This window comes from Filobasidium floriforme, assembly GCF_021052385.1.
Source record: "Filobasidium floriforme strain CBS 6241 chromosome Unknown HD553scaffold_25, whole genome shotgun sequence".
In the NCBI taxonomy this organism is placed as follows: Eukaryota; Fungi; Basidiomycota; class Tremellomycetes; order Filobasidiales; family Filobasidiaceae; genus Filobasidium; species Filobasidium floriforme.
This window is the reverse complement of record NW_025763646.1, coordinates 494802-520134: the sequence shown is the minus strand read 5'-3', so window position 1 is coordinate 520134 and position 25333 is coordinate 494802. Positions and strand designations below refer to the sequence as shown.

General features: G+C 55.0%; 9 protein-coding genes across 9 annotated transcripts; 5 read left to right on the top strand and 4 right to left on the bottom strand.

Moving 5' to 3' along the window:
• Positions 1 to 44: 44 nt before the first annotated feature.
• HD553DRAFT_337369 (uncharacterized protein) lies at positions 45 to 2285 on the bottom strand (the record flags this gene model as incomplete). The annotated part of the gene is made up of 10 exons (XM_046182280.1): positions 1818 to 2285; positions 1728 to 1747; positions 1597 to 1648; positions 1457 to 1522; positions 1278 to 1346; positions 682 to 1166; positions 573 to 593; positions 417 to 499; positions 143 to 344; positions 45 to 65 (listed from the first exon to the last, which is right to left on the bottom strand). The coding sequence occupies exons 1-10, from the start codon at positions 2182 to 2184 to the stop codon at positions 45 to 47; spliced, it is 1386 nt and encodes a 461-aa protein (XP_046033424.1). The 5' UTR covers positions 2185 to 2285.
• A 380-nt stretch (positions 2286 to 2665) lies between these two features.
• HD553DRAFT_345733 (uncharacterized protein) lies at positions 2666 to 5230 on the top strand (the record flags this gene model as incomplete). The annotated part of the gene is made up of 8 exons (XM_046183121.1): positions 2666 to 2897; positions 3091 to 3156; positions 3257 to 3421; positions 3518 to 3888; positions 3936 to 4050; positions 4208 to 4434; positions 4602 to 4685; positions 4865 to 5230. 8 exons carry the CDS (start codon positions 2666 to 2668, stop codon positions 5228 to 5230), a joined length of 1626 nt encoding a protein of 541 aa, XP_046033423.1.
• Positions 5231 to 5561: 331 nt separating this feature from the next.
• Positions 5562 to 8741, top strand: HD553DRAFT_135773 (uncharacterized protein). Its single transcript, XM_046176630.1, has 13 exons — positions 5562 to 6106; positions 6195 to 6250; positions 6349 to 6542; positions 6755 to 7003; positions 7120 to 7134; positions 7243 to 7332; positions 7428 to 7595; positions 7704 to 7836; positions 7961 to 8019; positions 8096 to 8146; positions 8225 to 8230; positions 8331 to 8433; positions 8537 to 8741. Exons 1-13 carry the CDS (start codon positions 6041 to 6043, stop codon positions 8607 to 8609), a joined length of 1263 nt encoding a protein of 420 aa, XP_046033422.1. The 5' UTR covers positions 5562 to 6040; the 3' UTR covers positions 8610 to 8741.
• A 567-nt stretch (positions 8742 to 9308) lies between these two features.
• On the top strand, positions 9309 to 10291 carry HD553DRAFT_277348 (uncharacterized protein; the record flags this gene model as incomplete). Its single annotated transcript, XM_046177995.1, has 5 exons — positions 9309 to 9529; positions 9611 to 9704; positions 9785 to 9844; positions 9929 to 10073; positions 10158 to 10291. The coding sequence occupies 5 exons, from the start codon at positions 9309 to 9311 to the stop codon at positions 10289 to 10291; spliced, it is 654 nt and encodes a 217-aa protein (XP_046033421.1).
• Positions 10292 to 10385: 94 nt separating this feature from the next.
• HD553DRAFT_300858 (uncharacterized protein) lies at positions 10386 to 12773 on the bottom strand. The gene is made up of 5 exons (XM_046178645.1): positions 12366 to 12773; positions 12271 to 12286; positions 12165 to 12202; positions 11630 to 12076; positions 10386 to 11517 (listed from the first exon to the last, which is right to left on the bottom strand). Exons 1-5 carry the CDS (start codon positions 12531 to 12533, stop codon positions 10561 to 10563), a joined length of 1626 nt encoding a protein of 541 aa, XP_046033420.1. The 5' UTR covers positions 12534 to 12773; the 3' UTR covers positions 10386 to 10560.
• HD553DRAFT_318826 (NADPH-cytochrome P450 reductase-like protein) lies at positions 12774 to 17848 on the bottom strand. Its single transcript, XM_046180936.1, has 17 exons — positions 17345 to 17848; positions 17191 to 17224; positions 16978 to 17077; positions 16750 to 16813; positions 16633 to 16669; positions 16341 to 16503; positions 16169 to 16253; positions 16033 to 16097; positions 15579 to 15963; positions 15446 to 15513; positions 15327 to 15377; positions 15076 to 15259; positions 14855 to 15015; positions 13938 to 14786; positions 13578 to 13858; positions 13311 to 13481; positions 12774 to 13239 (listed from the first exon to the last, which is right to left on the bottom strand). Exons 1-17 carry the CDS (start codon positions 17649 to 17651, stop codon positions 13029 to 13031), a joined length of 3216 nt encoding a protein of 1071 aa, XP_046033419.1. The 5' UTR covers positions 17652 to 17848; the 3' UTR covers positions 12774 to 13028.
• A 645-nt stretch (positions 17849 to 18493) lies between these two features.
• Positions 18494 to 20085, top strand: HD553DRAFT_135704 (D-isomer specific 2-hydroxyacid dehydrogenase). The gene is made up of 5 exons (XM_046176629.1): positions 18494 to 18805; positions 18924 to 19041; positions 19218 to 19299; positions 19395 to 19852; positions 19928 to 20085. Exons 1-5 carry the CDS (start codon positions 18580 to 18582, stop codon positions 20037 to 20039), a joined length of 996 nt encoding a protein of 331 aa, XP_046033418.1. The 5' UTR covers positions 18494 to 18579; the 3' UTR covers positions 20040 to 20085.
• On the bottom strand, positions 20086 to 23348 carry HD553DRAFT_135656 (fungal-specific transcription factor domain-containing protein). The gene is made up of 11 exons (XM_046176628.1): positions 23123 to 23348; positions 22951 to 23036; positions 22127 to 22860; positions 21973 to 22047; positions 21868 to 21890; positions 21705 to 21798; positions 21490 to 21622; positions 21344 to 21422; positions 20854 to 21262; positions 20631 to 20783; positions 20086 to 20550 (listed from the first exon to the last, which is right to left on the bottom strand). The coding sequence occupies exons 1-11, from the start codon at positions 23240 to 23242 to the stop codon at positions 20132 to 20134; spliced, it is 2325 nt and encodes a 774-aa protein (XP_046033417.1). The 5' UTR covers positions 23243 to 23348; the 3' UTR covers positions 20086 to 20131.
• A 230-nt stretch (positions 23349 to 23578) lies between these two features.
• Positions 23579 to 24866, top strand: HD553DRAFT_352727 (Pyruvate/Phosphoenolpyruvate kinase-like domain-containing protein). Its single transcript, XM_046183715.1, has 5 exons — positions 23579 to 23787; positions 23896 to 23920; positions 24011 to 24137; positions 24208 to 24443; positions 24551 to 24866. The coding sequence occupies exons 1-5, from the start codon at positions 23659 to 23661 to the stop codon at positions 24820 to 24822; spliced, it is 789 nt and encodes a 262-aa protein (XP_046033416.1). The 5' UTR covers positions 23579 to 23658; the 3' UTR covers positions 24823 to 24866.
• Positions 24867 to 25333: the final 467 nt, after the last annotated feature.

Here is a 25333-nt window from a genome sequence, read left to right as displayed (position 1 = left end):
GATCAGGAAGAGTCTATCTACATTGGGTCCTGAAGAGGACGTCTTCACATTTTTACATAAAACAGCTAAAGAAACGGCCGTCGTCGTCAGTCCGCTTGCCTCGCGCAAGATGATGAGCTAGGAAACGCGGCAGAAGACTGACCTTGCCGCCAGATTCTTTCCTCCTCTCCAACTCTTGAACAGCTTCGTCGTACCAATCGGTCTCCATCAGAGCTTGCATTCTCAGCTCGTGTTCAGCTTGTGTCATGTGAGGCAGGATCGTCCTCGGTATAGGTACCGTCATCGCCTGTTTGAGAGCACTGACCAGACCGTCGTAATCTTTGCTCTTCACGTGGTACACATATCTGACACGAGAGCATATTGTCTTGAGCTGACGCGCCCCGCTCGAGTCCGAAGATCGTGCGACCGAAACCTACGGAGGATCCCACGTGACCAGTTCTGGCTGCTGAACATCCCAATTCCACCGTTCGTCCGGTTTGGCCTCGTTCCATTTCCGAACCTGTAGTGACGGTCACAGCCGTTCAGATCGTGCACAAAATTCGAGCCCGAGTATCTCGCTCGTCGAAGCTTACCACGTTGATAAAAGGCACCCCCTGATATCGATTTCCGACCATCACGACTCGAGCGGTTTCAGCAGGAAAACACTTGACGACCCGAACGATCGACCGCCTTGTGACTCACAAAGCACAGGCTATAAAACGGCGAGGGACTGTACCACGGATCTCCGACTCCGAGGAGGACTCGAGAATGGCTCAACTCATCGTTGAACTGTTCCGGTCCGATCCGCCCCACGTTCTCGACCCCCACCAGACCGCCGGGTACATTATCAAAGTGCCCATCCTTGTCCGGGTTCCATTGGTAGTGCTCGTCGACGCTAAAGGCACCCTTGACCGAGAGACCAGGGACGTCCCTCGTGAGGTTGTTAAACCACGTCCGTTCCCAAGCAAAGGCCGACTTGTAAAAGTATGTCGCTTGCTTTGCGAACAACCACGCTTGTTCAGGTCGATCTGCCAGGGGTACGAACGGCACGGAATTGCAGTGATCCTCGATGGAGTAGCCGAGGTAGTTGTATGAATCCGAGTCGTAGGGATGCTTGACCGCGTTGATCGTCCATTTTCCTTTGAGAACGCCTTGACCGCGATTCGGGAAGAACGTCATCCAGAAGACTGCGAGGCGGGGGCATGATTCGAAAGCACGACAGGCGGTGAGCAGATCTTGCTTGGCCCAGGGGGATTTGGTCCGCTATGCGTTCCTGGAAATTCGCAGAGGATGCTCACGTTTCCAGATCGGTATCCCATCGGGATGTTCTACGCTCTCCATATACTTTGGATCCTGATCCATCAAAGCTGTCCGGTCCAACCCAAACGATCAACCTATGCTCGACAAGGTCGTTTGCTCCTCGCTATTGTAGACGAGGCGAAGCGGGTCTAAAATACATTACCAGCGCAACACTCACGGACATGCTCGGTGATGATGATCTTGACCAGGTCGGGCATTTGCCTGTAGTACCGATATACCTCGTCTATTCGAGATCAAGCTCGTCATCTTCTCTTTTCTCCGTCGTGACGAGGGTAGCGCGGATGCTCTTGGACTCACCTACGCTGATCGCGACGATGCATGTGTAGCCCAGGTTGGTGAGAGAGTTGTACTACTCGGCAGCGGGAGCAAGGGTTGACCGCGACATGAGCAGGAAACCACGAAGACAAAACTCAGAGAGTCTCACTCACTATAGATTGCCCCCAGACACCTGAAACGTATCACCAGAGCGATCAGTCGGCGTTCCTGGTCTCTGGGAGCAGCAAGGAGAGGAAACTCACCTTCTCCGCCTTTCCAACCCTCGGCGATACCTTGTCTGAACCAATTGCTGTCCAGTATCGCGACCTTGGCTTGGTTGACTCCACAACTGCGAGTCGCCAGACAGGCGTGGAGGTTGACGAGGGCGACCGTGTTGTATTGGTAGTAGTCGGTGGGGATCGCGTTGGGTTTCAGCATGAACCCCTTGAACAGCTCAGGGTCGGCCTGCGTGATCGTTCCAGACCGGGGAGTCGATGAGCTGGTCGGGAACCATGCTGAGATCTGATCGGTCCCGTAGAAGGGCCGGGACAGGAATGGAAAGACGACGACCGTGCCGGCGAGCGCGACCAGTAGGGTCCTCCATAACTTGCGTGTCGATGTGGTCGCCATGAGAGAGAGATGGATCGGTCGAGAGGCTGTTGTAAGGAAGATCCGGCTCGCTATATGGACGTGATCTTCCAGTCCATGCCATATGAATCGAGTCGAGAGGGGTATGCTGTATGCATCTTCGAGATCTTGGGATAGGTGAGGGGGAGAGGGGGTGTTGACCCAAAGTACGAGGCGCGGAAGTAACAGTGGTCCCCCCCGGAGGCTAAACCTTAAAATATCCATCCCGCGCGCCAGTGTCTCACCGGGAACCTCGGTATCGAAATCTAATTCCGCGACCCAAAATCCCGCCGACGACCGATCACACACACACACACACACACACACAGACCGCACAGACACACACATGCACAGACACACACAAGTACGTCTCGACCAGATACGACATGTCGATCTTTCCTACCTTCATCCGACCCGGCCCGACAGTTTCCAGGCGAGTACCTACATAGCCAACCAAGGCGATATACCCAGTGGCCATTCCGCGATGCCCATCTCTCTTCGAAACAACGGCTCGACTCGCGACGACCCTCGTTACAGGTTGGCCGGGCGGTCTCGTTATCGCTTACTATTGTTGACAGTCGTGTCGATCTCGCTCTTTGGCCTCGGATGTCTGACATATCGCCATGGACCCGTCGTCTCGAGTACCGCCTTGTCAATTTCGGATGCGGGTAGAGGTATTCGTATAGCCGTCTACGAAGGCTCCGGGTTTCATGACGGTGAGTTGGTTCGAGCCGTACACAGGATAAACGGGGAGATCGATCCTCCCTCGACAGCATCGTCTCCATCTCGATCGAGAATCTGTTGTCTCCATCTCGATCGAGAATCTGTTGCTGCGTCGCTCTGACGTACGATCGCTACCTTGTCTACATCGCTGACCAGTTTCCCCTCCACAACGTTCCCAACCAATAGACGTAGCGGGCGCATTGATCTACACTGCCGAACGGTCCGGCGCGACCGTGACGAGCTATCGCACACGTTGGTCCCAGAATTTCGGATCATGACACGGCTCGTCCCCCCGAAGAAACAATCCAGACTGACTCGCCCCCACTTGTCTGTCTTGTCAACAACCCCCCAGATCTTCGAGTCTCGCCCGACTACCCGGGAGGATGGAGGTTCGGGTTCGGCAAGATCTTATCCGCGTTTCATGACGGTCCTACGATCAGCGCCCCTCCGAATTCGGTGGACAGTCTAGAGTCCTCGATATCCCGCGCCGAATTCGACGTTTTGATCATTGTCAGCTGTAAGTCCCTGGACCCCTCGTGTCTATCAGGCCCGGATAATATGACACGGAGCACGAGAAATGGACCCTGACCCTGATCCATTCGACAAAATCCAGGCGACCAACGATGGTTGGAAGATTCCCTAAGAACCGTTCTCGCGCAGCCGAGCGACCTCCAGGTCGTCTGCATGCATCACGAAGAGAACGGCTTTCACGCTCACCACGAGCCCTTCCACAACCTAGCCAGGGAAGGTCGGATCCAGTTCGTCTCGTTGGGAGCGCATACATCACGTATGTACGCCGAACACCTGACGCAGTGGTCCACTCGGGATCGTAATACGGGCTGGGCGGTACATCCCGTACAGACTTTGGTCACGGTTCGTCCTCGCTCTCGTTCCCCGGAGAGAGAGGGAAAGGAATCGAAAGCTCACGAAGAGGGTCCCTCGACTGTTCCCCCGCCCGCTCGTCTCTCTCTGGTCTTTGTTTTGGTAAGTAGAGACTGCCGATCTCCGCAGACATCGTCCCCCATCAACAGGACAAGAAGAAGAACAGGCGCACCGGCTGTGATAACGCCGTGATCATGGGCGACTTGACCTATGGCCGTCGACATTTCGATCGAATATTTACCGACCTCGAGTCGGAGATCATACGTGAGTAAAGACCACACCCATACTGTAGCCGGGGAAAACCGGAGGCCTGGGTCGTGTAGAGTCCAGCACAGCACGGTACCTATCGATTCTGACTTGACTCCCGGTCTCATTGTTCTTTTTTTGTCACGGGCGTGGCGATTCTCGTACAATGCAATAGAAGACCCGTCGGCCTGGGGTTACCGGTACGACCCCGCTCTCAAAACCTTGACCCCCCTCGACCTGGAAAGCGAACCCACCTCGACCTCGACCTCGGCGTTCAAATTACACATCCTCGGTAGCGACAAGGGTAAAGTCCCCATCCCATCGCTCTTGGTATCCGGCAACGTGGTCCAAATCCACTCTCACACCACGTACGAGGAATATTATTCCATCCTCGGTCGAATGGTCAGTCTCTTAGGCCCGGCGTCGTGTCTCTCATCACATCCACATCCACCCCCCTTGAAATTGAAATTTCGCAATGCGATAAAACACGGGCTGATATCATCTAATGCTCGGTTTGGGGGGCTTGGGGTGGACTTATATGCTCGATCTCGAATAATGTTTTTTTTTAGGACCTAGCGATCCCCGCTTGGATCGATAACGAATACTGGGCCAAACGAGCGAGCGCCTCTATAAGCGCTGCGATCAACGCCAAGGTAGGTCCGTTCCCGGTTTCCCTTTTTCCCCCCCTAAGATCGTCCACCCTAGATTGGGTCCACAACAATTTGTCCCGCCTTGATTATAATCACTTCGCTGATCCCTGGGGGAACTGGTTTTGGGGGTTGATGTTGGGGGGGGGGGGAATGATTATAATTTTGACTTCTGACATTTTTAGGTACCTACCTTGGTTTACCGGGCGATCATCGATGCCTACCCTTACCTCCACCCCGTCGCGTACGTTTTACATACCGCCGGGGAGAGCGAGATGAAGAGCGTCCTCCGGCTCAGGCTACGAACCACACCTCCTTCAAATTTAAAGAGCCATAACGACGACGACGATGGGTCCGGATCAAAGTCAAGATCGGTCGATGAAGATGACGCCCACCCGCCTGGAATCACGCCTTCCTGGACAGGATCCATCCCAGCGTCGGCGGATTGGGACGAATATCACCTGGTCCTCGATCGATGGAACCTCGATAACCTGGAACGGGTCCTCCATCGTGTCAAGCCGCAGTCCGAGGCGGGTCGTCTGGTACTGTAATATATATGAAACAAGGCCCTTTGCTCTAGTCTGCTGTAGGCGTACCGATATTCTTTTGATACTGTAACTGTAGGATGTGCGAAAAAGGTCCCGATGTCACACTTGTTCGGAGTGGGGCGTGAAGTGACCGTCAGTCACATTCGACATGAGAGTAATAATGTTGTGCAAGTAGTAGTAGTAGTGTAAATAGGTGGTGGATGAAACACGATACGCGAGTCACGTGATCACCCAAGACACACCTCGCTCGCAGCAACTGCGATACTGTTCACTACTACTGTACTACTGTGTACTACTTGTGCCCCACTCGATGTGATCGACTCGATGAACGGATCAGACAAGAAGTGTACAGCCGTCTGCTAGCTGCTAGCGAATCCTCCTCTTGCTTTTTGCTACCTCGATCACACTCATCCTCCTGCCCCATATCATGTCTTTCCGCTCGCTTGTCGGTCGTCGGATCCCGCCGTCTCTCATCCGATCTATATGTACTCGCCTTGCGTTGCGACCTTTACCAGTCACTCCCCTCCGTGCACACCGCGTGACCTCTCCCTCTTCTGCAAGCTCTACTCGCTGTATGGTTGAAATCTGCTGAGGGCTGTGGGAGGGGGGGACCGTCACGTCCTTCTACCCCGAGAGGTGTAAAAAGCGGAATGTTTCGGTCGAAAGTAGCACCGAGATCGACGAGAACACCTACAAGGTCATATAGCATATAGCATATAGCAAGTTGAACATGTACAGCAATTCAGCAATCGACCCGGCCTCGACTCGTACAACAAATCACTGGATAAGTGAACATCATTCCTCTACCCAGTTATGGTTCTCCGACAAGCTCTCGTGACAGCCGTCCTGCTGACAACCTCGACCTCTATCGTCGCTCAGGTCAGTCCATATCGTGAACGCCGGACCCTCGTCCCCGGATCCCCGGATTGCCATCAAATTCGAACTGAAGACCCATGTTGTGTTGCAGGTCGACTTTGAGCAACACGACTGGTTCTACGAGTTTCCTCTTGCTAGTACCAACGTGTACGTCCAACTCGTCATCCATATCACCTCTGTTCAGCTAACCCTTGCCTGCAATCACGCTCGTGACATCCTCCCATCCCGCTATTAACCTCTGGTAGCCTCCCAACCGTCCCCCCTCCCTCATCATTCACCTGGGACTCCATCTTCCTCCCGCCCGGTATCTCCCTCGCCTCCGCCAAAAGAAGCCCGTTCCACGTCTATCATCCCGATTTCCACCGGGTCATCGGGGAAGATCCCAGGTTAGCTTTGGTCTTGGAGACCGAGGGGTATTATAGCGCTCACGAGGCCCCCGGTGAGTCTCCTGGTTGAGGTTAAAGGTCTTTGCCCCGTGCTATACCTTTAATTTACTTTTCTGGGATCTGGGATATACCGATCTTCTCTGAGTTGAGCTGATCTTTCCACGTCTCTCTCTCTCCTCTCTCTCTCCACCTCTACCCCCATCTCCATCCTCATCACCATCTCCACCTCCACCCCCTGACTTCACACTCATACCCGTATTTATAGTCTACCACGAACCCACCCAATCATTCTTCTTCTGCTCCAACGCCGGTGCCCCCTTAGGGTTTTCCGGTGCTGAGAATTCTAATCGGGTTTTCAAGATCTCCTTGGACGAGGTCGAGAGCTCCTTGAGCAATAAAGAGGGCCAGGTCTACTTGGACGAAACCACAGGGGACTGGAAGGCGGGGAATGCGACGTTGGTGGAGATCAGTGGGGAGGATGGGACGGAAGGGAGGTTGGTCAACGTGAACGGAGGTGAGTGGGTCTTGAAAAAAAGTTGGACGTGGGGTCCGACAACTTTTGGAAAGGAAGAGCCGGCTTGTGAGATTGACGGGTTTACTGGCCCATGATATAAAACCTTTGCTCTGCAGGTACCAATTACCGAGGTAAGCTCCAACTCTTGAACTCTTTCCCCGGGGCGCTGCCCCGCGTTCTTTTTACAAGCTTGCAAGGCTGATGAGCGTTCGGTCTTAATTTCGATACACGCCCTGCAGACCAGATCGTCTTCCTCGCTCAGGGTCGGGGGGAAGAGTTCCCACCTACGATGACCTTGGTCAACCCGTACCCTCCTTACAATTCCACCGGTCAGTCGGAAGATTCCGCAACACTCCTCGGGTTCATGTCCCCTATGATATACATGCCGCTGACGATCCCCAACATCCCCTCCTCCCGCCCGCAGTCATCCTGAACAACTACTTTGGGAGACAATTCAACTCGCTCAACGACGTCGCCCTGCACAGAGGTACCGGAGACCTATTCTTCACCGACCCGGACTATGGCAACTCGCAGGACTTTCGACCTACGCCGGATCTGCCGTTACAAGTTTATAGGTGGAACCAGACGAGCGGTAAGCGTAGCGCTAGCACGTTCGCGTATCGACATTGTTTGCGAGGAAAAGTAGTTACTGATGAGATGGACCCGCTCGCTCGCTCTCACGTCTCGCCCCGCACTACAGGCCTGGTCTCGCTCGTGGCGGACGAGATGGTCCGACCGAACGGGATCGTCTTCTCGCCCGACGAGACCAAGGCGTATGTGGCGGATACGGGGTTGGTAGGGAAAGATCGGGATCCCAGACGTCCGGCCACGATGTGAGTCGGGGCATGGATCTGAAGCATCTCATTAGGGGTGCAGCGTTGCAGCGGGATTCTCTGTCTCTAAGGTTTGCGCGGGTTTTATCGTGAATTGCTAACGATTGGTTTGAGTTTTATGTAGCTACGAGTACAACGTGGATGAGCAAGGAAACTGGAGCGATCGAAGGACGTTTGCGTTCAGTAGGTGCCCTTTCCTATCTCATCTCCGGTCCGTTGAAAATGGATTATGAGCTGAACTGAACCCCGACGCCTTCAGTCAATACCGGTGTCCCCGATGGACTCCGATGTGACGAGTCGGGCAATGTTTGTGAGTCCGAGTCTCAGTCCTAAGCTTGTTCTCAAGCCGAAATACCCGTACTGATTGTATCCTTTGTATACTTCACAGATGCTGGTCAGTCTATACGTCTGCCTTTTCAGCCGGCGGCCTCGGTTTCAGGTCAACGAGCCATGAGGGTTCCCGATCGCTAACACGAGTTGAACACGGATTGCAGGCACCGGCGACGGCGTGACCGTGTTCAACCCGCAAGGCGTACTCTTGGGCAAGATCTTTGTCGGTTCAGGGAGTGCCAACTTTCAATGGGCCGGTCCGGGCAGGTGAGTCGGCTCTAGAGAACGCTATATCGCTATTGTGGTCAGTTTGAGGGAATACGACTAGGGCTGATTCGTCATATCTCGTCGTGCTTGCGCTTCGCCGCAGGATGGTCATCCTGGCCGAGACCAAGGTTTACGTCGCCAAGCTTCTCGCCAACGGGGACCCTGTATGGAAGTAGAGCGACGTGGTGTGGGTGATCTGATGCTGTGTAGCGCTAGTCTCAACACGACGACGATGGTGAATGGATTGTAGCAACCCCGAACGAGACGTATGACGCTCCCAAGACAAATATCGCGATTTTGATCCCGTGTCTCGTAAATTGCGCCAAGCCCGTACAACCCGAAACCTTGGTACGAGCTCTCGATCGCACTCTCCCACACTGCTCGTGGTGCCCCCGGCGATTGGCAACGAACCGAATGGGACTAACCACTTCTGGCTAGGACGTCATCGGTTGGGCATACTCACTTGTCGATCCTCCATGGGGAAAGAAGTTAGTTCGGGGGCGCCGAAGCCATGGACCGGGAAAGGCGTTCTTTTCGGATGAGGTCGATCGCCAAGACCGAGGTCGAGAAGGACAGTAATATCTCCGACGAGAGCGTTCATAGGTCGACAAGCAGCGTCTACAGGTGCGATGGGCGAACAAGTGCTCCCCAAACGGGCCAAATTGAATTGCGTGACGAGCGTTGACAAGGCGCACCTCTTGGCAAGTTCTTATGGCTTGCTGCTTGATCATCCGATTCGGATGTACGTCGTCTCGCAGCGAGGTCATCCCGACGACTATATAAGGTGGGCTTCGGAATGGCTAAGCTTGCATCCATCCAAGTTTACCTTGCATTCACAACCTACACCACCACACGCCAACAACATCCTCGTCATCATGCGATTCGCTGCCCTTGCCCTCCTCGCCCTTCCCGCCTTGGCTATGGCCGCCCCTTCTTCCAAGCGAGAGAACTGGGGGAAAGAGAAGGAGCACGATGACATGCACGACCACAAGGAGTACGACGATCACCACGAGGACAAGCACCACGAGAAGGAGCTCGTCAAGGGCGTCTTCCACTTTACCTCGACATACACTGCTTGGGCGGGTCCTGACCAGGTGTGAGTGAAACGAATGACCGTGTTCTGTTGGCTATAGTATTGCGCTTGCAAGTTGTGCTGAACATCAATGCTTGCCCGCAGCATCAACAACTCGCAAGTCGCCGTACCCGGTGAACCCGGCGCATACGGTGTTTACAAGTTCGGTATCAACGCGGACGAGGACTTGATCTGCTACGTGAGTCCAGGTCGTTGCCGGCTCATCATCTTCGTTCGATCTTCATGCTCATCCGCGTTCGTCCTGGGTTGTCAACGTAGAACATCTCGGTCTACATCTCGGGAGACTACCAGAGCCCGGCTGTCACCGCCACCCACATCGTACGTTCCACCTTTGCTTCATCGCTTCCCTTTTACATTTCGTTCAGATGCTCATCGGTGCTACGTTGCTCTTGACTATCTCAGCACGAAGCCGTTCGTGGCCGAGCTGGTCCCCCCCGGATCGCCTTCCCCAACCCCACTGGCGACTCGCCCTTGACCGAACAGGGATGGAGGACTTCGTACGGTTGTCTCCAGGGACCTTTCGAGACTGGAGTCTTGGCCAATGGCAGTAAGTCCATCGCACCTCGCTGGTCTTACAAGGGACGACGTCACAGCAGCTGAGGTGTTTTATAATCTTCGTCTCTCTTTGCAGCCGACACGGCCGAAGGATTCACCCTCGCCCAGATCGAGGCCAACCCCGCTGGTTTCTTTGCCGATGTTCACACCGTCGCCTTCCCTGCCGGTGCCATCCGTGGACAGATCCAGTTGGACGAGTCGGCTTACTGAGCAGACCATGCACCGATTGAGCGTTCGTGAAAGCAAAGGACAATTCGTTGAACCCATTAGTACAGGCAGGAAGCGTTCACAATGAAGTAGCAAAGCAAGAGAATCGGTTGTCCATAATCCAGTGTTAGTTGTCATAATTATGCCACAAAGCGATACCAATCAAATCCATCTATTCCGACGCCAAGGGTCGGCTTACAAACCAGAGACTTGCACGTGAATTATAAAGTTGTCGAACATTTCGGTCATCTACCGATCCACAGTACCCTTCGCTACTTGTCCCTACCCGATCCGCTGTTCCCGCCAAAAACGTCCCCCTCAACCCCCTCTGCCTTAATCTCCACGCTCTCCCTGGGCGCATCCAACTTGCTCTCAGCCATCAACCGGGACATGCCCGTATGCTGCCGATGAGGCGTAGGCGGGAGCGTGAGCGTCTCTACCGAGTCCGGATCTTCTGCTCGACCCGTCCCCGACCCAATCCCCATCCCCATGCCCGTCATCGTTGTCATCCCTGTGCCTTGTGACATCCACGCTGGGGGGATCTGTCGGATAGGGCTGATGGTGGATTCCGTCATCGTCCTCTGCCTCGCGCCCGTCCCGCTTCGATCTTGGTCTTGGGCCTGGGCCTGTTTCTGGTTCTGATTCTGGTTGGGTGCCATGGGTGTGCCCGACGTCCCGACCTGTTGGACCGAGAGCACGCTCGCTCTTCTTCCCCTCTGGGCTCGCCCTCCGGTCCCTCCTAACGAGTAATACGACCCCGTCTCAGATGCACCCGTCAACGCCCTCGGTCGTCGAGGAACGACACTCCCAGGAGTCTGAATTTGGGGCGGTCCAGAGCGTTCCATCATCGTCGGGCCCATCGGTGTCGCTGGCAAGGCCAACGGCGGGGCGAGCCGACTGGGCGAATCCACAGGAATGTCGCTGACATCGACGGTAAACCCGGATTGACGGATCGAACTGGCATAAGACCCGCTACGCAGTCTCGAGATCCTAGAAGACGGGGTCATGGGCATGGCAGGTCGTTGCAATGGAGTCGGAGGTGTCTCTGGGTTGGGCACCAGAACTTCCCGAGGTTCCGAGTCGGACGATTCCTCCGCATTCTTCTCCTTCTCCTTTTCGGCGATGCGTTGTACGAGGAGGTTGTGCTCGGCCTGCGAGCCTAGAGCTAACATGGCGATAATAGGATTGGTGATGATCCCGAGCAAGAACCCGTACACGCACTTGATGATCTGTTCATAGATTCCAAGAGGGCCAGTATCTCAGCCTGGGCCCTCTGTCAAACCCCCGGAACCTCGAAACTTCGACAGCCTTCGGAGACTCCGAGCCTGTACCGAAACTCACCTGCGGATCCCACCGATTCCCCATATCCCTCATCCCATAAATCGGCCCCAAGATCACTATGAACAAACACCAACACGGAAACCCCACAACCACCCCCAACCCTACCCCTTGTAGAGCCGTCCAAGCCAACCTTTTCGGGAACCGCTTGATCCCGGCGTCGAACAGCATGTTATTCTCCGTCCCCTCAAAGATGAACCTCATCAACATGGCCCAGTAGTAGCCGATGGTGCTTCTTGGCTGGGACGAAGAGGTGGAAGAAGAAAGGTGGGAGGAAGCGTGGTCCGGGCTGCTAGTCTTGTTCTCCAGGTCGGATTTTTGACTCTTCTGCCGGCCCTTGAACAGCCTGTGAGGGTCCGGAAGATGCTCGACGTGCGGCCAGACAAAGGCCAGCGGTTTTATCATCGAATGATGTAGATCGGTGTGTACCAGGGTCGAGGTGATGATCATCTAGATTCGAGACGAGCGAGCAGCACGGCGTTTAGTTGACATGACGTATGTCGAAGTATTGGAGGGCTGGAGAAAAGGTTGGTCTTACCGACACGGCAGTCTGGATGATGGGCGTGACTCCGAGATCTGATAGCAAGTCGACGATACATCAGCTTTCGGCCCATCCAACTTCCACCCTGCGTAACCCTACATACCCCCTGCGATCGTATTCTGAACCCGGGAACAACGACCATCAGCCTCATATCATCATCTCCCTTCTGTGTCCAACGGTCTCATCTCTCGAACTCACCTGAGAAAACACCCACATCTTGACCTGATCCTGCCCATGATACATCGCATAGGCGATCCCGAAATTGGCTCCTCCATCGATGATCCCGGCGACGAGGCATTGCGTTCCGGCGATGTAAAACCATTGTTTCGGTGTCAGAGGCAAGGGGAATGGGAAGAACATGTTCATCTCGCTTGGTGATCGCTGGTCGGTGGCGGTCGTCGTGGTTTGTCGGAAGGTCAAAGCTTGTCGACCAAAACTTCCTGGGTCCGAGGTCTTGTTGAGGTAGAATCTACCGATGAGCCCCCCGAGGTGCCGACAGTTTGGGACCGGATACACCCAGATAGCTGGATACCAGATATAGCTAGCAACACTCCAGACTGGCCCAGATCATATTCCATAGACCGTGTGGTTATCATACAGATAGATATGCTGATCGATATACGTCGTCGTACGTCGTCCAGAGTCCCCCAAACCTTACATCTGACCACTTTCTCCCTCCCGCCCGCCGGTGACAGACCCCGAAGTTACCCTTTCCGCAGCAAAACAGACGACGTAATCCGTTTCACGAACGTCGTTCTGACAATCGACAAGACCTGGCATCATCTACTACCTAGTCCACGAGAACGATCCTGCCCCTTCCACAATCATGCCAATCACCTTTACCCCTGCCTCCATCCTCGCTCAACCGAAAATATCCGTAGCGAACCTCTCCGCCTGCACAGCCTTCATCCACTCCCGACCCTCTTCCAACTCGACCTCTTTGTAATCCGCGTAGATCCGTGCACACGTCTCCTTGACCCCACCGGCCATCCGTCCGCTGCCGCAGAGGTAGACCTTGGCCCCGTTCTTGAACATTTCCGCCAATTCTTTACGTTCGTGATAGACGCGGTCCCTGTCGGTGTAAAGGAGGAAAAGTGTTGGTACTTCGACTCGACGAGGAACGCCGAGAGGGACCTGACTCACTGGACGTATCTACACCCCTCAGACTCTTCCGGAGCTCGAGAAAACGCATGGAAAACCTCGACGACCCCCTGCCGCTCCCACTCTCGCATCTCCTCGTCGTACAGAAGGTCCGTATCCGGCGATCGACAACCGTAGAACAACATCGCCTTTCCCACTTGACGTCCGGCGGCCCTGCAAATCAACAAAAAGCAAGGCACAAACACGATCAGATACGTATAACGCGGCTGATTGACGATCTGACGAAAGTCCGCAGAACCCGGTGCTCACTTTTGCAACGCTCGCTCCTGCACGAACCCTCTGAACGGGGCGATCCCCGACCCAGACGCCGCCATCAAAATGTCCACCGAAGGGTCCGCGGGGGGGTGAAACTGTTCTCCAGACGGCTTGACCCCAGCTCGGATCAGGCTGCCGGGGACGAGCGAAGAGAGGAAATGAGTGGCCGTCCCATAGTACCTCACGCCGCGACCCGAGATGTGGGGCGCATCGATCACCGCGATGGTGAGTGCGGCTCGTCTGGGATCGTCAAGGGGAGACGAAGAGATCGAGTACTGTCAGAACGTACAGTGATGGTCAGTATCGCCAACAGCGCGTGGCAGCTTGATATAGAGCAGGCCGGCGCCGACTCACCTGCCTCATCTTGATCGACGGCATGGCGATCAAAAAGTCGGTAAACGGCATGTCGAGACGTTCCAACTCTTCGACGAGGGACAACAGGTCGACCCGCTTGTCACCAATCTCCGCCTTGAAGACGTCTGGCTTGCAATACTCATCCAGCCGAGCGAGTTCTTGGCTTTCCTTTGCGGCGTACGACTTCAACTTTTCGACCTGTTTCAAGGTCACCGGCGATTCGAGCTCGACGAACGCGGCCAAGAGGTCGAACGCGCTGATCGGCACGTCCAGTGGCAACGTCCACGCTCCTGCGGTCCCGTGCAGGGTCACCACGTCGTCCATGTGCAGACCGAAGCGCACCAAGACCCGCTGAATGACGGGGATGGGGTTCGCGGGCAACAGACCGATGTAGTCACCCGTCCGGTATTCGACCCCCTCGGGCAGCTCGAGGACGATCTTGCGCTTGATGTCGACGTCGCCCTTGCTGATGACCTCGTTCGAGATGACCTTGCACGACAACAGCGACTGCTGCTGGAGCAGGTTTTTGCGTATCTCGCTGTCGATGTCGGCCGTGAGTCCGGGTCCATCAGAGTCACTCGCCTGTCCGCCGGCTCTTTCCAAGAACCCGGCTTCCCAATCGTCAAACTGGTCAAACAGCTCGGCCACAGCTGCGTTCCCTTCGCCTCGATCGCGCAACCTCTCGGCCCCGCAATCGGCCAGACGGTCGTCGATCAACTTGGGAATGGCGTGAAACGTCGCCGCCCAGTCCGGATGACCACACCCAAAGACCGCATACTTGACGCCCTTTTGCGTGTCGGCCTTGGCATTTTTGAGCCATTCGACGAAAAAGTTGGCATCGTCTGTTGGCTAGTGTTAGGGAGCCAGGTTCAGCTCGGACCCCGTCGGAACCCGCAGAACGCAACGTAACCCCTCACCTGCCCTTCGTAACTGGCGGTCACGATCGCCACAGGGCGGTCCCGAGGCAGATCACCGGAAGCGACCGAATTGAGTTGTTCAATCTCGACGTTCATGCCGCGTCGGGTCGCTTCGCCTTTCAGCTTGTAGGCCAAAGCCTTGCAGGTACCGGCGTTGCTTCCTGAGAGGCACAAGGCAGCTCAGTACGAGGCGTGGAAGGTAGCGGATAAAGCTCACGTACCATAGTAAATGGCCAATTTAGGGCCTTTGCCGTTACCTTGCGATACGGGAGGCTCGTTGTCAGACTGGTCTTGGCCTTGACGAGAGTCACTGGCAGCCGACGCGATGCTGGTAACGAGTCGATCTCTGCGCTGCTTCACGTGCATGTAAAAGCCCTTGGGTTTGATCGTCAATGACGTCTTGATCTGAGCCGTGCGCAAGAGACGTTCAGCTTGCGACACCCCAGAACCTGCTCCGACCACGGAGACTCACAGCTAGTTGATAGGACTGGTCGTCCGGGCGCATATCAAAGTGTTGAAAGAGCTGTTTCCAACGAGAAATTCAGATTCAAGCCACGTTCAACGCCCTGCAGCTCGGACCGAGCAACTTGCCATGCCGACGACCAACAACGATTCTTGCCAGGCGAACGGTCTGCCGATACACCCTCGCATACCGTTACCTGAATGCGGACCGACCCAGATGTCAGCTGGACGACGCGCAAACGCCCGAGCACGGGACACTGACCGAACGGTTTCCAAGCGTCCGGTGGCAAAGCCTCGAACCGCCCATCCAGCATGCGTTCCGGTCTAAACTCCTCGACGTCGTCCCCCCAGACCTTGGGATCTCGATGCAGAGCGTCCAAGACCACGACGATGGATTGACCCTTGTCGACCTTGTAGCACCCGCCGATCACCTCGTCCTTTTTAGGCACGACCGCCCAGGCCGGAGCGGTACTCTTCAGCCGAAGGGTCTCTTTGAGCGCCGCGTCGATGTACTTGAACTTCTGCAGGTGTTCGTATCGGACCGACTCGTTGCCACAGACCCGATCGACCTCGTCCCGGATGGCTTGGTAAGCGCGGGGGGTCTTCAAGAGGTAATGAAAGAGGAACGAGAGCATTCCCGAGGTCGTCTGGGTGAACGCGGGGGTAAGTGAGGGTCGGGGTACAGGGGACAAGCCGTTCAAACTCATATAGCTCACTTCGTGACCGGCGATTAGAAAGGTGACCAGCTGGTATCGAATGTTCTCCGGGATCAACCCCTTGCCTAAATAAAGGTTCACCGAATGCAGGTTAGCCCCGGGACGTGGGGCGACCAGACCACAAAGCCAGACTGACCGGTCTTCGGGTCTTTGCCGTTCAACATGGTACTCAACAGGTCATCCGGAGCATTATCCTTCCCCTCGATCCGTTCTTGAATGAGCTGCATCGTGATCATCATACCAAGAATATCATCAGTTCACAATGCCCCGTCCGGATTTTACGTCTTCATCTGCCGACGACAACTCACCTCGTCAGCGATCCGATGCTGCAAAGCGATATCATCCTTGTACCGTTGATTCGCCTTCCCAAACATCCAGCCTGTCCCCGGTAACCGCCTGTTCCTGACTCCGGCTTCGTGCAGGGACGAGGCCATGGCGTGGACAAAGGGAGGTTCGGCTTCCGTGTAGAAGCTAAACGTGGGTGTACACAAATTCGGTGTGAGCGTGCCAAAATGGAATTTCCCGAAACCAGATGAGGATGCGATCAGCTTGGGACGAGACGCATAACCATACCTTATGGCAGGAAACGGAGAGACTCACGAATTAAACCGATGAGAAAAGGTGCACAGGGCAATAGCTAAAAAGTCGGCCGCGAAGGTCGAAGAGGTAAACGTACGGTCTGGGGGTTCGACATCACGCGAGCTGGGTACAACTCACTGTCCAAAGTCAACCTGGTGAAATCGGCAGTCACGTCGATCCTAGCGTCTCCAAACCGGGTCCACTATGGGTTCCAGGTCGAAGTCGAGGTCGAGGTCGAGGTCGAGGTCGAGGGCGAGGTCGAGGTCGAGGGCGAGGTCGAGGTCGAGGTCGATAGCACACATCAATATATCATACGTCAACATTTGCCGGGAAAACAATTTGAGTTCCACTTCGACTATAACTTGCCTTGTCGACCAGCTGAGTAGCGATATCGACCATCCCTTCAAACATGTTCCTGATACTCAGGGGTCCGAAAGCTGGGATGAGGATCCGGTGAGCGATAGCCCTGCGATTACGCAAAAAGAAACAACGACAGAAAAAGGATGAATGAGAATGATCAGCTCAGAAGTCGGCCATGGAATTGATAATAAAATATCAATGGGCGAGAGGGAGACTTGCCACGATTCTTCCTTGCTATAAGCGGTGAACAGGCCTGCAATTCAAAGAGAAACGTAAATAAGCGGGGAGTGTTAAAATCAGACCAGGCCAGACCAGACCAGAAGATGATCTCCCCGTACGTGCAAAAATCGATCAAGACGCCACGCCGACGTACCATCCCCAGCCAAACTCCTGACCTCCTCCAAAGCCCCACTGACGACCTTTTCGAACCTCTCCTGATCGGCTATCTCATGTACGAGCCTCTGACTGCCTACGAACAGCCTGCCGTTCTTGGGCCCGTTGGGGACTTGGAGCTTGACGATCTCGCCGTACCGACGGATCATCTGGGTGATGGAACCTATGGCATCTTCCTTGTCGATGTCCGTCAGGTTGCCCAGGAGGAGACGGGGAGGCGGTTGAGGGATAGGTCGGAGTTGAAAGTCGCTGGTAGTATCAGTGGTGGTGGTAGTTTCGGAAGACATGATGATGGTTCAAAGACGTTGCGTCGAGTGGATAGGCGCAAGAGATGCACGGTCATGGAGGATCTCGATGTCTCGACAAACATGTTCGTGGCTGTATATACACCCAGACCCAGGCCATAGGAGAGACTACCCGGCAGCCGACGTTCTGCGACCGGTTACTGACAGATTGTAGGTGATTACCGTGTCCCCTATCCAACCATAGCTCCCAGATAACACCATCACCACCATCGTCGTTACTAAGTAGATCGTCCGTCGACGGGCCCGCACTTGCCCGAGACCGAGAAGGTAGATCACGTGATCATTGCCCAAACCGCTCAAGGCTACACTGCTACCACGGGCGCTCTGTCAATTCTGCTGCAGCCGTGTCATTTGTCACATGTAAGAGAGACAGTTCAGCATAAGAGTGTGTCCTATACACAGCTTGCCAGGATCGTTGATAGACTCGGCTCTCTGCCATCGGATGGATCCACAGATCGCGCTTGGTAGCTCAAATAAAACCCCTTGCCCATCGTCCTCACGCCGCAATCCATGATCTGTCTATCGTTTGGATCCCTCGCTCGTTCCCGGTCTACAAACGGTCTGGTGCACCTGGTAATCGTTGGACCTCTCGAGCTCGCCGGAAGCCCGCATGACATCCCAGCGCTCAGCGCTCGTGGCTTGTGCCGAATGTATTGCACCGTAGGTATGGCCCATGGTCGTCTCGGCTCGGAGGGCCCCCCCGTTCCGAAGCTCTTCGGGCCGACTTACGTAGTATGACTTACAATCACCGTTCGGGACAACGTCCTAGAAGTATGTATATAAAGTACTGTTAGTAGATCAAGAACCCAGTGTTCTAGACGAGAGATCGATTCGGGACTTGATGAGAAAAACCCTTCGTCCTCCACGATTGTTTCATTGATTGTCCAATCTCATACCGAACATCATCATCATGTCGCCTTCCATCGCCCCCAAGCCCAGAGTCTTCAGCCTCGAACCCCTGCATTCGGAAGCTCTCGCATTGGCCAGGGAGAGGTTCGATCTCGTACTTCCCGGCGAACATGGGTTCGAAAGGTGGAGGCAAGAGGCCGAGGGGTTGATGGCCAGGAACGCGGTGGTCACTAGGGAAGACGTCGAGGTCTTGGCGAAATCTCGCTTGAGATATATCAGCAAGCAAGGTCAGTCTTCCCGCGCCCGGTCATGTATAAGTTGGACTGCAACAAGACGTTGCATGTCTGTTGGAGGGATCATACTGAGCGGTGTTCTTACCCTGTAAACCCATACCCATACTGATAGGCGTGGGAGTGGACAACTTTGATCTCGATGCGCTCAAGGCAGCTGGGATACCGTTGATGAACACCCCCGGGGTCAACGCCCGTGCCGTCGCCGAGCTCGCACTCGGTCTGATCCTAGAGTACGTCCCGATCTAACTATTACATTCCTAAATCGCGCGCGCATACCACGTAGCGCCACACACGATTGACGAAATGCTAACCCTGTGGTTGATCTCGATGTGTATTCTTGTTCTTGTTGTTTTTTTCGGTTTTCCATCGTACGCTGCACTGCTCTGCATCGGTATCGGCTACACAGTGTCGCCCGACAGTGCACCGCGATCGATCGCAAGATCCGAGCCGGGGTCGCAGTCACCAAAAAGGACGGTTGGGCTGGACAGGCAAGTCGAGACGGCTTTACATCCATCGTTTACGCTGCAGCTCTACGAGGAATTGACTTTGATTTCCATGTCGGTCACGAAAACGCCGCTCGCAGACGCTCGAAGGAAAGACGATGGGTATCGTAGGAGGTGGGAACATTGGGTTCTTGGTAGCCAAGATGTTCCACGCCGCTTTTGATGCCCCGATCATCCTCTACGATCCGTTCATCGACGACGAGGCGCTCCGAAAGTGGCAAGGAGCGATCCGCGGTGACGGCGCTTTCCGTCTTGTCGACGCACTCGATAGGCTCTTGGAACAAGCCGACATCATCAGCCTGCACGTCCCATTGACCAAGAGCACCGAGAACCTGATTGCGGACCGGGAGATCCGGTTGATGAAGCGCTCGGCGATACTCGTGAACACCGCCAGGGGCGGGATCATCCACGAGGGAGATCTGGCCATTGCGCTCGCAGAGAATCGTATCTTTGGTGCCGGTCTGGACGCCTTTGTCAACGAGCCGCCTTCACTCGAGGCATACCCCGAGTTGTGCAGAGAAGATAGGGTCGTCATGACGTGGGTCACTCGATGCATAATCGTCGTCCGCCTGCGGGGCATCTCGGGAGCTAATAAGAACGATCGACCTTGCAGGCCTCACATTGGCGCTGCCACTGAAGCGGCGCAACAAGACACTTGCCGATCCATGGTGGAGCACCTCGTCGAGGCATTCGAGGGTAAAACCTTGCGCGACCGAGTGTGCTGAAGAGCGCTAGAGGGATCTTAAGCCCGATCATCGTAGAATCACATGTAACACGATCCCAGATGTCAATGGTGCAAGGACGTCTTCTGTGTACGCTATCGTTGTGCAACGAGCATGGTCGGATCTTCCCTATGCATCTGCTGCAGAATACCTTCGACCGCTTCGTTCCACTCGAGCTCGGACATGTCTCCGAGCGGGTGAAAGAGAAAGCCATCCAGGGGGTTCAGATAGGTTCCAGATATAACATCTTCTTGATGAGGAGCAAAAAGTCCCGGTTCGATGATAAAACTTGGCTCCAAGGGCATCTGCAAAATTGGCTGTTCCGTCGTCGCGTCCATCGTTGCTCCGATTGGAAGGTCGGCAGCGGCGCCCTGCGTGATGTGAGGTCGATGTGCTACTGGAGAGATCGGCCGTGAAGCACCGATTGCACGGCTGTTGGAGCTGAGATGGCGAAGCACCCCTTCAGAGACGTTTTCGAGCGCGTTGCGGATGCCGTTGGTCCCGGGAGTGGTGGCTGGTAACGCAACAAGCCAAGATTCCTCTGCGTCAGTCGGTAGAAACCCTATAGGCTTGCTCCCATCCAGATCGACTGACCTGCCAGACCCTCCATCGTCGCAGAACAACCTTGTATATCGAGCAGCGCATCGATCAAGGTGGGAACGATCGTCCAACCCTGTTTATGCGCCTGCCACAGACTACCGAGGTAGGTGACGCCGCTCATGAACAGATGGTACATTGCAAGCCAGTCTAAGATCCAGCGCAGAGCGAGCTCGTCAGCCTCGATAGCGTCCGTCCACGTTGTGAAGCAATCGCTCACTGAAATTGATCATCTTCTGCCGAAACATGGCCCGGTAGATCTTCATGATCTCGCTGCTGCTCTGAATAGCCCTCTTGGTCGTGTATCGGTCTGGATTCTGGTTACCTGGGCTAGGTCTGCAGAGGTTCATGATCGTCATGTGATAGTTCAAGTCCAGCCATAGTTGGCTCATGAAAGTCGTCGTAGTCGTCGCCATCGTCCGCCAGGCCTGCACGCGATCGAGCATGGTCCGCTGCCATTCGGGATCGGTCGGGTAGGGTCCAACGCTGGAGTAAAGGCACTGGTGGATCTCGGACTGTATCCTCCTCACGGCAAAATGCTGATGTACCGCAGCCAGTTTGTCAGATGAGGGCATCCCCGCCTCGATGCCTCGCGAAGTGATGGCAGAATCTGGCATAAGGGACGGATACTGCGTGACAAGCATGAAATGTTCATATGCACATGTCAGCTCGTTGAGTTTCAACTTCGGGCGATGTATCCTTCGACTCGCCTCGGCGTTGATCCAGTTGTCTGGAACGGTCGTAGGTCTTCCCAAGGCGATTGCAAGATTTCGCTCGATGGCATATGTACTTTGCGCAATCACCATCAGTGAACACGTGCACACTGATTATCGCGGTACTCAAATATCCCGCTCACGACCAGAACAATCGCCTGCCCATATCGACAGCAAGAGGATCATCCTTTTCTCGCCACCCGCCCTGGGCCAGTTCGTGATGGAGTCCCAAGTCTACAGCTGTCCGCATCGCTGTACCCACGAGTTCCCAGACGTCTGATGTAGATCGATAGACGGGTAAACGGGCTGATAATCAGTGTGTCGCGCCGCTGACGAGCACCTGCACGTCGAGCCTCACCACCTGCGTCCGGATTCAACAAGACGTAATGTAATTGTAACAGTCGGAACTGCAACCTGGTATAGTCCGAACGGACCAACATGGCGGGAAGATGCTGCGAGCGATCGGCGGCCCGTTTCAATACCCCTATCTCTCTGCACGATATCGTCCGAGAACTCGTCACCTTTTGAGCCAGTCTCCACCATGCTATTGCGATTGCAAATCGGGATTCACTTTCAGCGTGTCAGAATTGGTCGGCTCGAGCTGTCACGGCTGGTAGACGACGTACCCGTCGACTTGTCGCGGATCTCACGATATTCGATGACGTCCTTCGGTAGGGACGAGGCGGACACCGCGCTGACGACTACACCGCACCCCGCAAAGACGCGCACGTAAGCTGACTCCCCTCGGATCTGATGAGAACCGGGAAGGGGAAAACTGACGAAAGAGCAGACAGGTCGCATAATCTGTCGGTGGGGTCCCTTGCTCTCGGTGATATACCGATTCCAGATCCCGTTGCAACGTCGGGCCGTGAAGGATGGGGAACGCAGTATTGGTATGCTCCAGAATCCGATCGAGAAGGATTCGGCGTTCGTCAAGCGATGGTAAGAGGTTCGAGGTAGGCCCTAGCGCTGCAGTATTCGATACAGAGCCTTCAGTGACGGTCTCGTGCTGTCGCGTTGTGGTCGGGTCCGCCGACTGTTGATGTGGAGAATAGCCCAACGGATGGATCCGGTAGACCGTACCCAATTCTTTTGCGGCTGGAAGTCTGTCGACAAGCTGAGAGTTGGAGGGTAGATAGCTTCTGTTGCTCTGCCCACGTGGCAAGCGAGGCGACGAATGTCGAACTGGTTCAGATAGAATTGGATGAAAATCTTGAAAACCTGTAGGACTCGATCGACGAGTCCGGGCAGGTGAACGGGATGACGACTGTGCAATCGAGGCAGAATGGTGGTTGCTCTCGAGGTCCGAGCCGGAGCGAGCGTCGGTCTGGCTTCCCCGTCGATCCGTATGCCGTCTTCGCTTGCGACGATAAGGGCTAACAAGGGGGTCTGGTGAACGGTATCGATGCTGGATCGGCTCGTTTGACCTCTCTATCTCACGTTCCATCGGTTGTTGCGACGAGTCAGCTCCGACGAGTTCCTTGATCCTGGCTTCGAGCGATGCTACGTAGCCGCTGCGATTCCTCGTTACACAAGGTTGCGTAGGGGCTAGGGTCGATACTTGTTGTAATGCCATTCAGCGACGAACGAGACGAGATGCTCACGGTTCGCCCCGCTGAGGAGGTTTAGAATAGGTACACTCCCGATTCGCTTTGACGCAGTAAGCACAGGCTGGTTTCTCTGCCGAGCACTGAGCAAGAGGGGTCCGCCGATCAGTAACGGAAGCGATGCCAAGGTCGAATGTAGATGACGCGGTATCGAGAGGACGACGATTACCTTGGTCTTGCGAGCTCGACAAGAATCACAGGCCGTGCGTATGTTGGAACCGGGAGCCCTGTCCATGTCGATGTTATGGGACGACGACGACGTGTTCACTCCCAGATTGCCGATGTTCATGGGGCTTACAGCATCGGTGGCTGACCTCCGTTTGGGAATGGGAATTCCTTGATGACAAGACGAGCGATTTTGAAAGGCCAGTGCTTTTGCTCCAGGCCGAGAGGAGGGGGAAGTGAGAGTCGATCAGGTGCGGTCAAACCTCGTAGACGACATGACGAACAACGCCGAGCGATCACCGATGGGATGCAGCCGCGAAAGGGCGCCGATCGCGCTTAGATCTCGGTGGGTAGGTCCGAAGCGTGTGCCGAAACGATAGATTTGTACAAAATCAGTTAGAGTTTGTTGTTTCTTGATTTCATGATGATGTTTACGTGGGTATATATATAACCTAGCAATCTTGTATCTTGAGCAACGGCACCTTTGATGTGTCTGTTCCCTCGGTTCACCGACCACTACTATTCGAACACGACTCCCACATGATGACTATGTCGCCTGCCCAGCTCGCCCTCAAGAACGCCTTCAATTCTGACCGATGTGCGGTAGGCACCTGGGTCATGTTCTCGTCCGCTTGGAACGCTAGGATCGTCGCGTCCACCGGATGGGATGTGAGTGTGTTCCTCTGGAACGGAATCGAGGGTATTCAAGCTGAACGACCTCTGTTGACGCCATGCGACATCTCTTCCGGTAACTCACACTCATCTTTGCGCGAGCAGTGGATCGTGGTCGATTGCGAACATGGTGAGTCGGCGTCCATTCGCCTATACACTCGCTACTATCGATCGGTCTAGCTGAGCTACTGTCTATCGTTTCACGATCTCGCCCTCACAGGCAATATAGGAGATTCTGACATGCACGACAGTGTCAATGCCATCGCCTCGTGCGGTGTCTCGCCTATCGTACGGATCCGGGGGAACGATCCAACGCTCATCAAGCGAGCACTCGACTGCGGATCCCAGTGAGTCTAGGTGTTGATCATAATTACATTGCTCCCCATGTTCTAATCGGCGTGAAACGCGAACAAACAGCGGGATCATGGTTCCCATGGTTAACACGGCCGCCCAGGCCCGAACCGCGGTAGCTGCCTCGAGGTTTCCACCTCTCGGAGAGAGAGGACAAGGGTCTCCGTTCTCTGGAATGGCTTGGGGCTTGACTACTCCAGAGTACCTCGTACAGGCCAACGAGGGGGTGCTGGTGATCATTCAGATTGAAACGCTGGAAGGTGTCGATAACGTGGAGGAAATTTGCGCTGTTCCTGGTGTCGGTGAGTCTTCAAAGGCTCGAGCGTATTGAGTTCGGGATCGAACGAGTTTCTTGTCTCCACGAAATTGTTACTGATATACCGTAAACGTGTTTTCGGTGACCTCACAGACGCCATCTTTATCGGACCCAACGATCTCGCCTTGTCGATGCTGGGTTATGCGCCCGCCCACTACACCGAGGAACCCTACCTCGCCGCCATCGAGAAAGTCAGGCAAGCAGGCAAGGTCGCCGGAGTCAAGGTGGGGATTTTGGCTCCCGATGGGGTCAAGGGTAGAGCGTTTAGGGGACGCTTCGACATGGTAGGATGTGGCGGCGATGTCAAAGCTATGCAAGGCTGGATGCAGAAGGCGATGCGGGATGTACTGTCGACCGAAGAGTAGACGGGATCTTCTCTGCTTCATGATCGTAGAAGAATGAAAGTATGGCATGTCAGTTCGGTTGCTTGCTGTTGATTGTCGAGCCGAAAGGGTGAGGAGGCCGCCCAGTCATCTTGATCAGATCGTCGCTCGAGAACGATCGAAACGACAGGCACGCGCGCGCCAATCAAGGGGGTAGGGTTCAAACCATCAATCTGCGATCACCGACTGTCGGGGGTGACCCCTATCTCAACGTTGACGAGAGCAGCGTTCCCGTCACTATCTCCACGCTGGTAGTTGTTGTCCGCTCCTGTCAACATGTTCTTTCCTAGCGTGTCTGGTCTGGCGAACCATACAGAGTCCAGGAAGCTGGACCGCGCTTCTCGGACATGCCCATACGCACACCCACGCCAAGGGTCCTTGGCACGTGGTCAGGAGCGACCATCCGAGGCCTCCGATCGCCGATCGGCTCACACTATGGTCGCTAGCGACCCTCCGAGGACGGGGAACAACGAAACAAACGGTCTCTACTCAC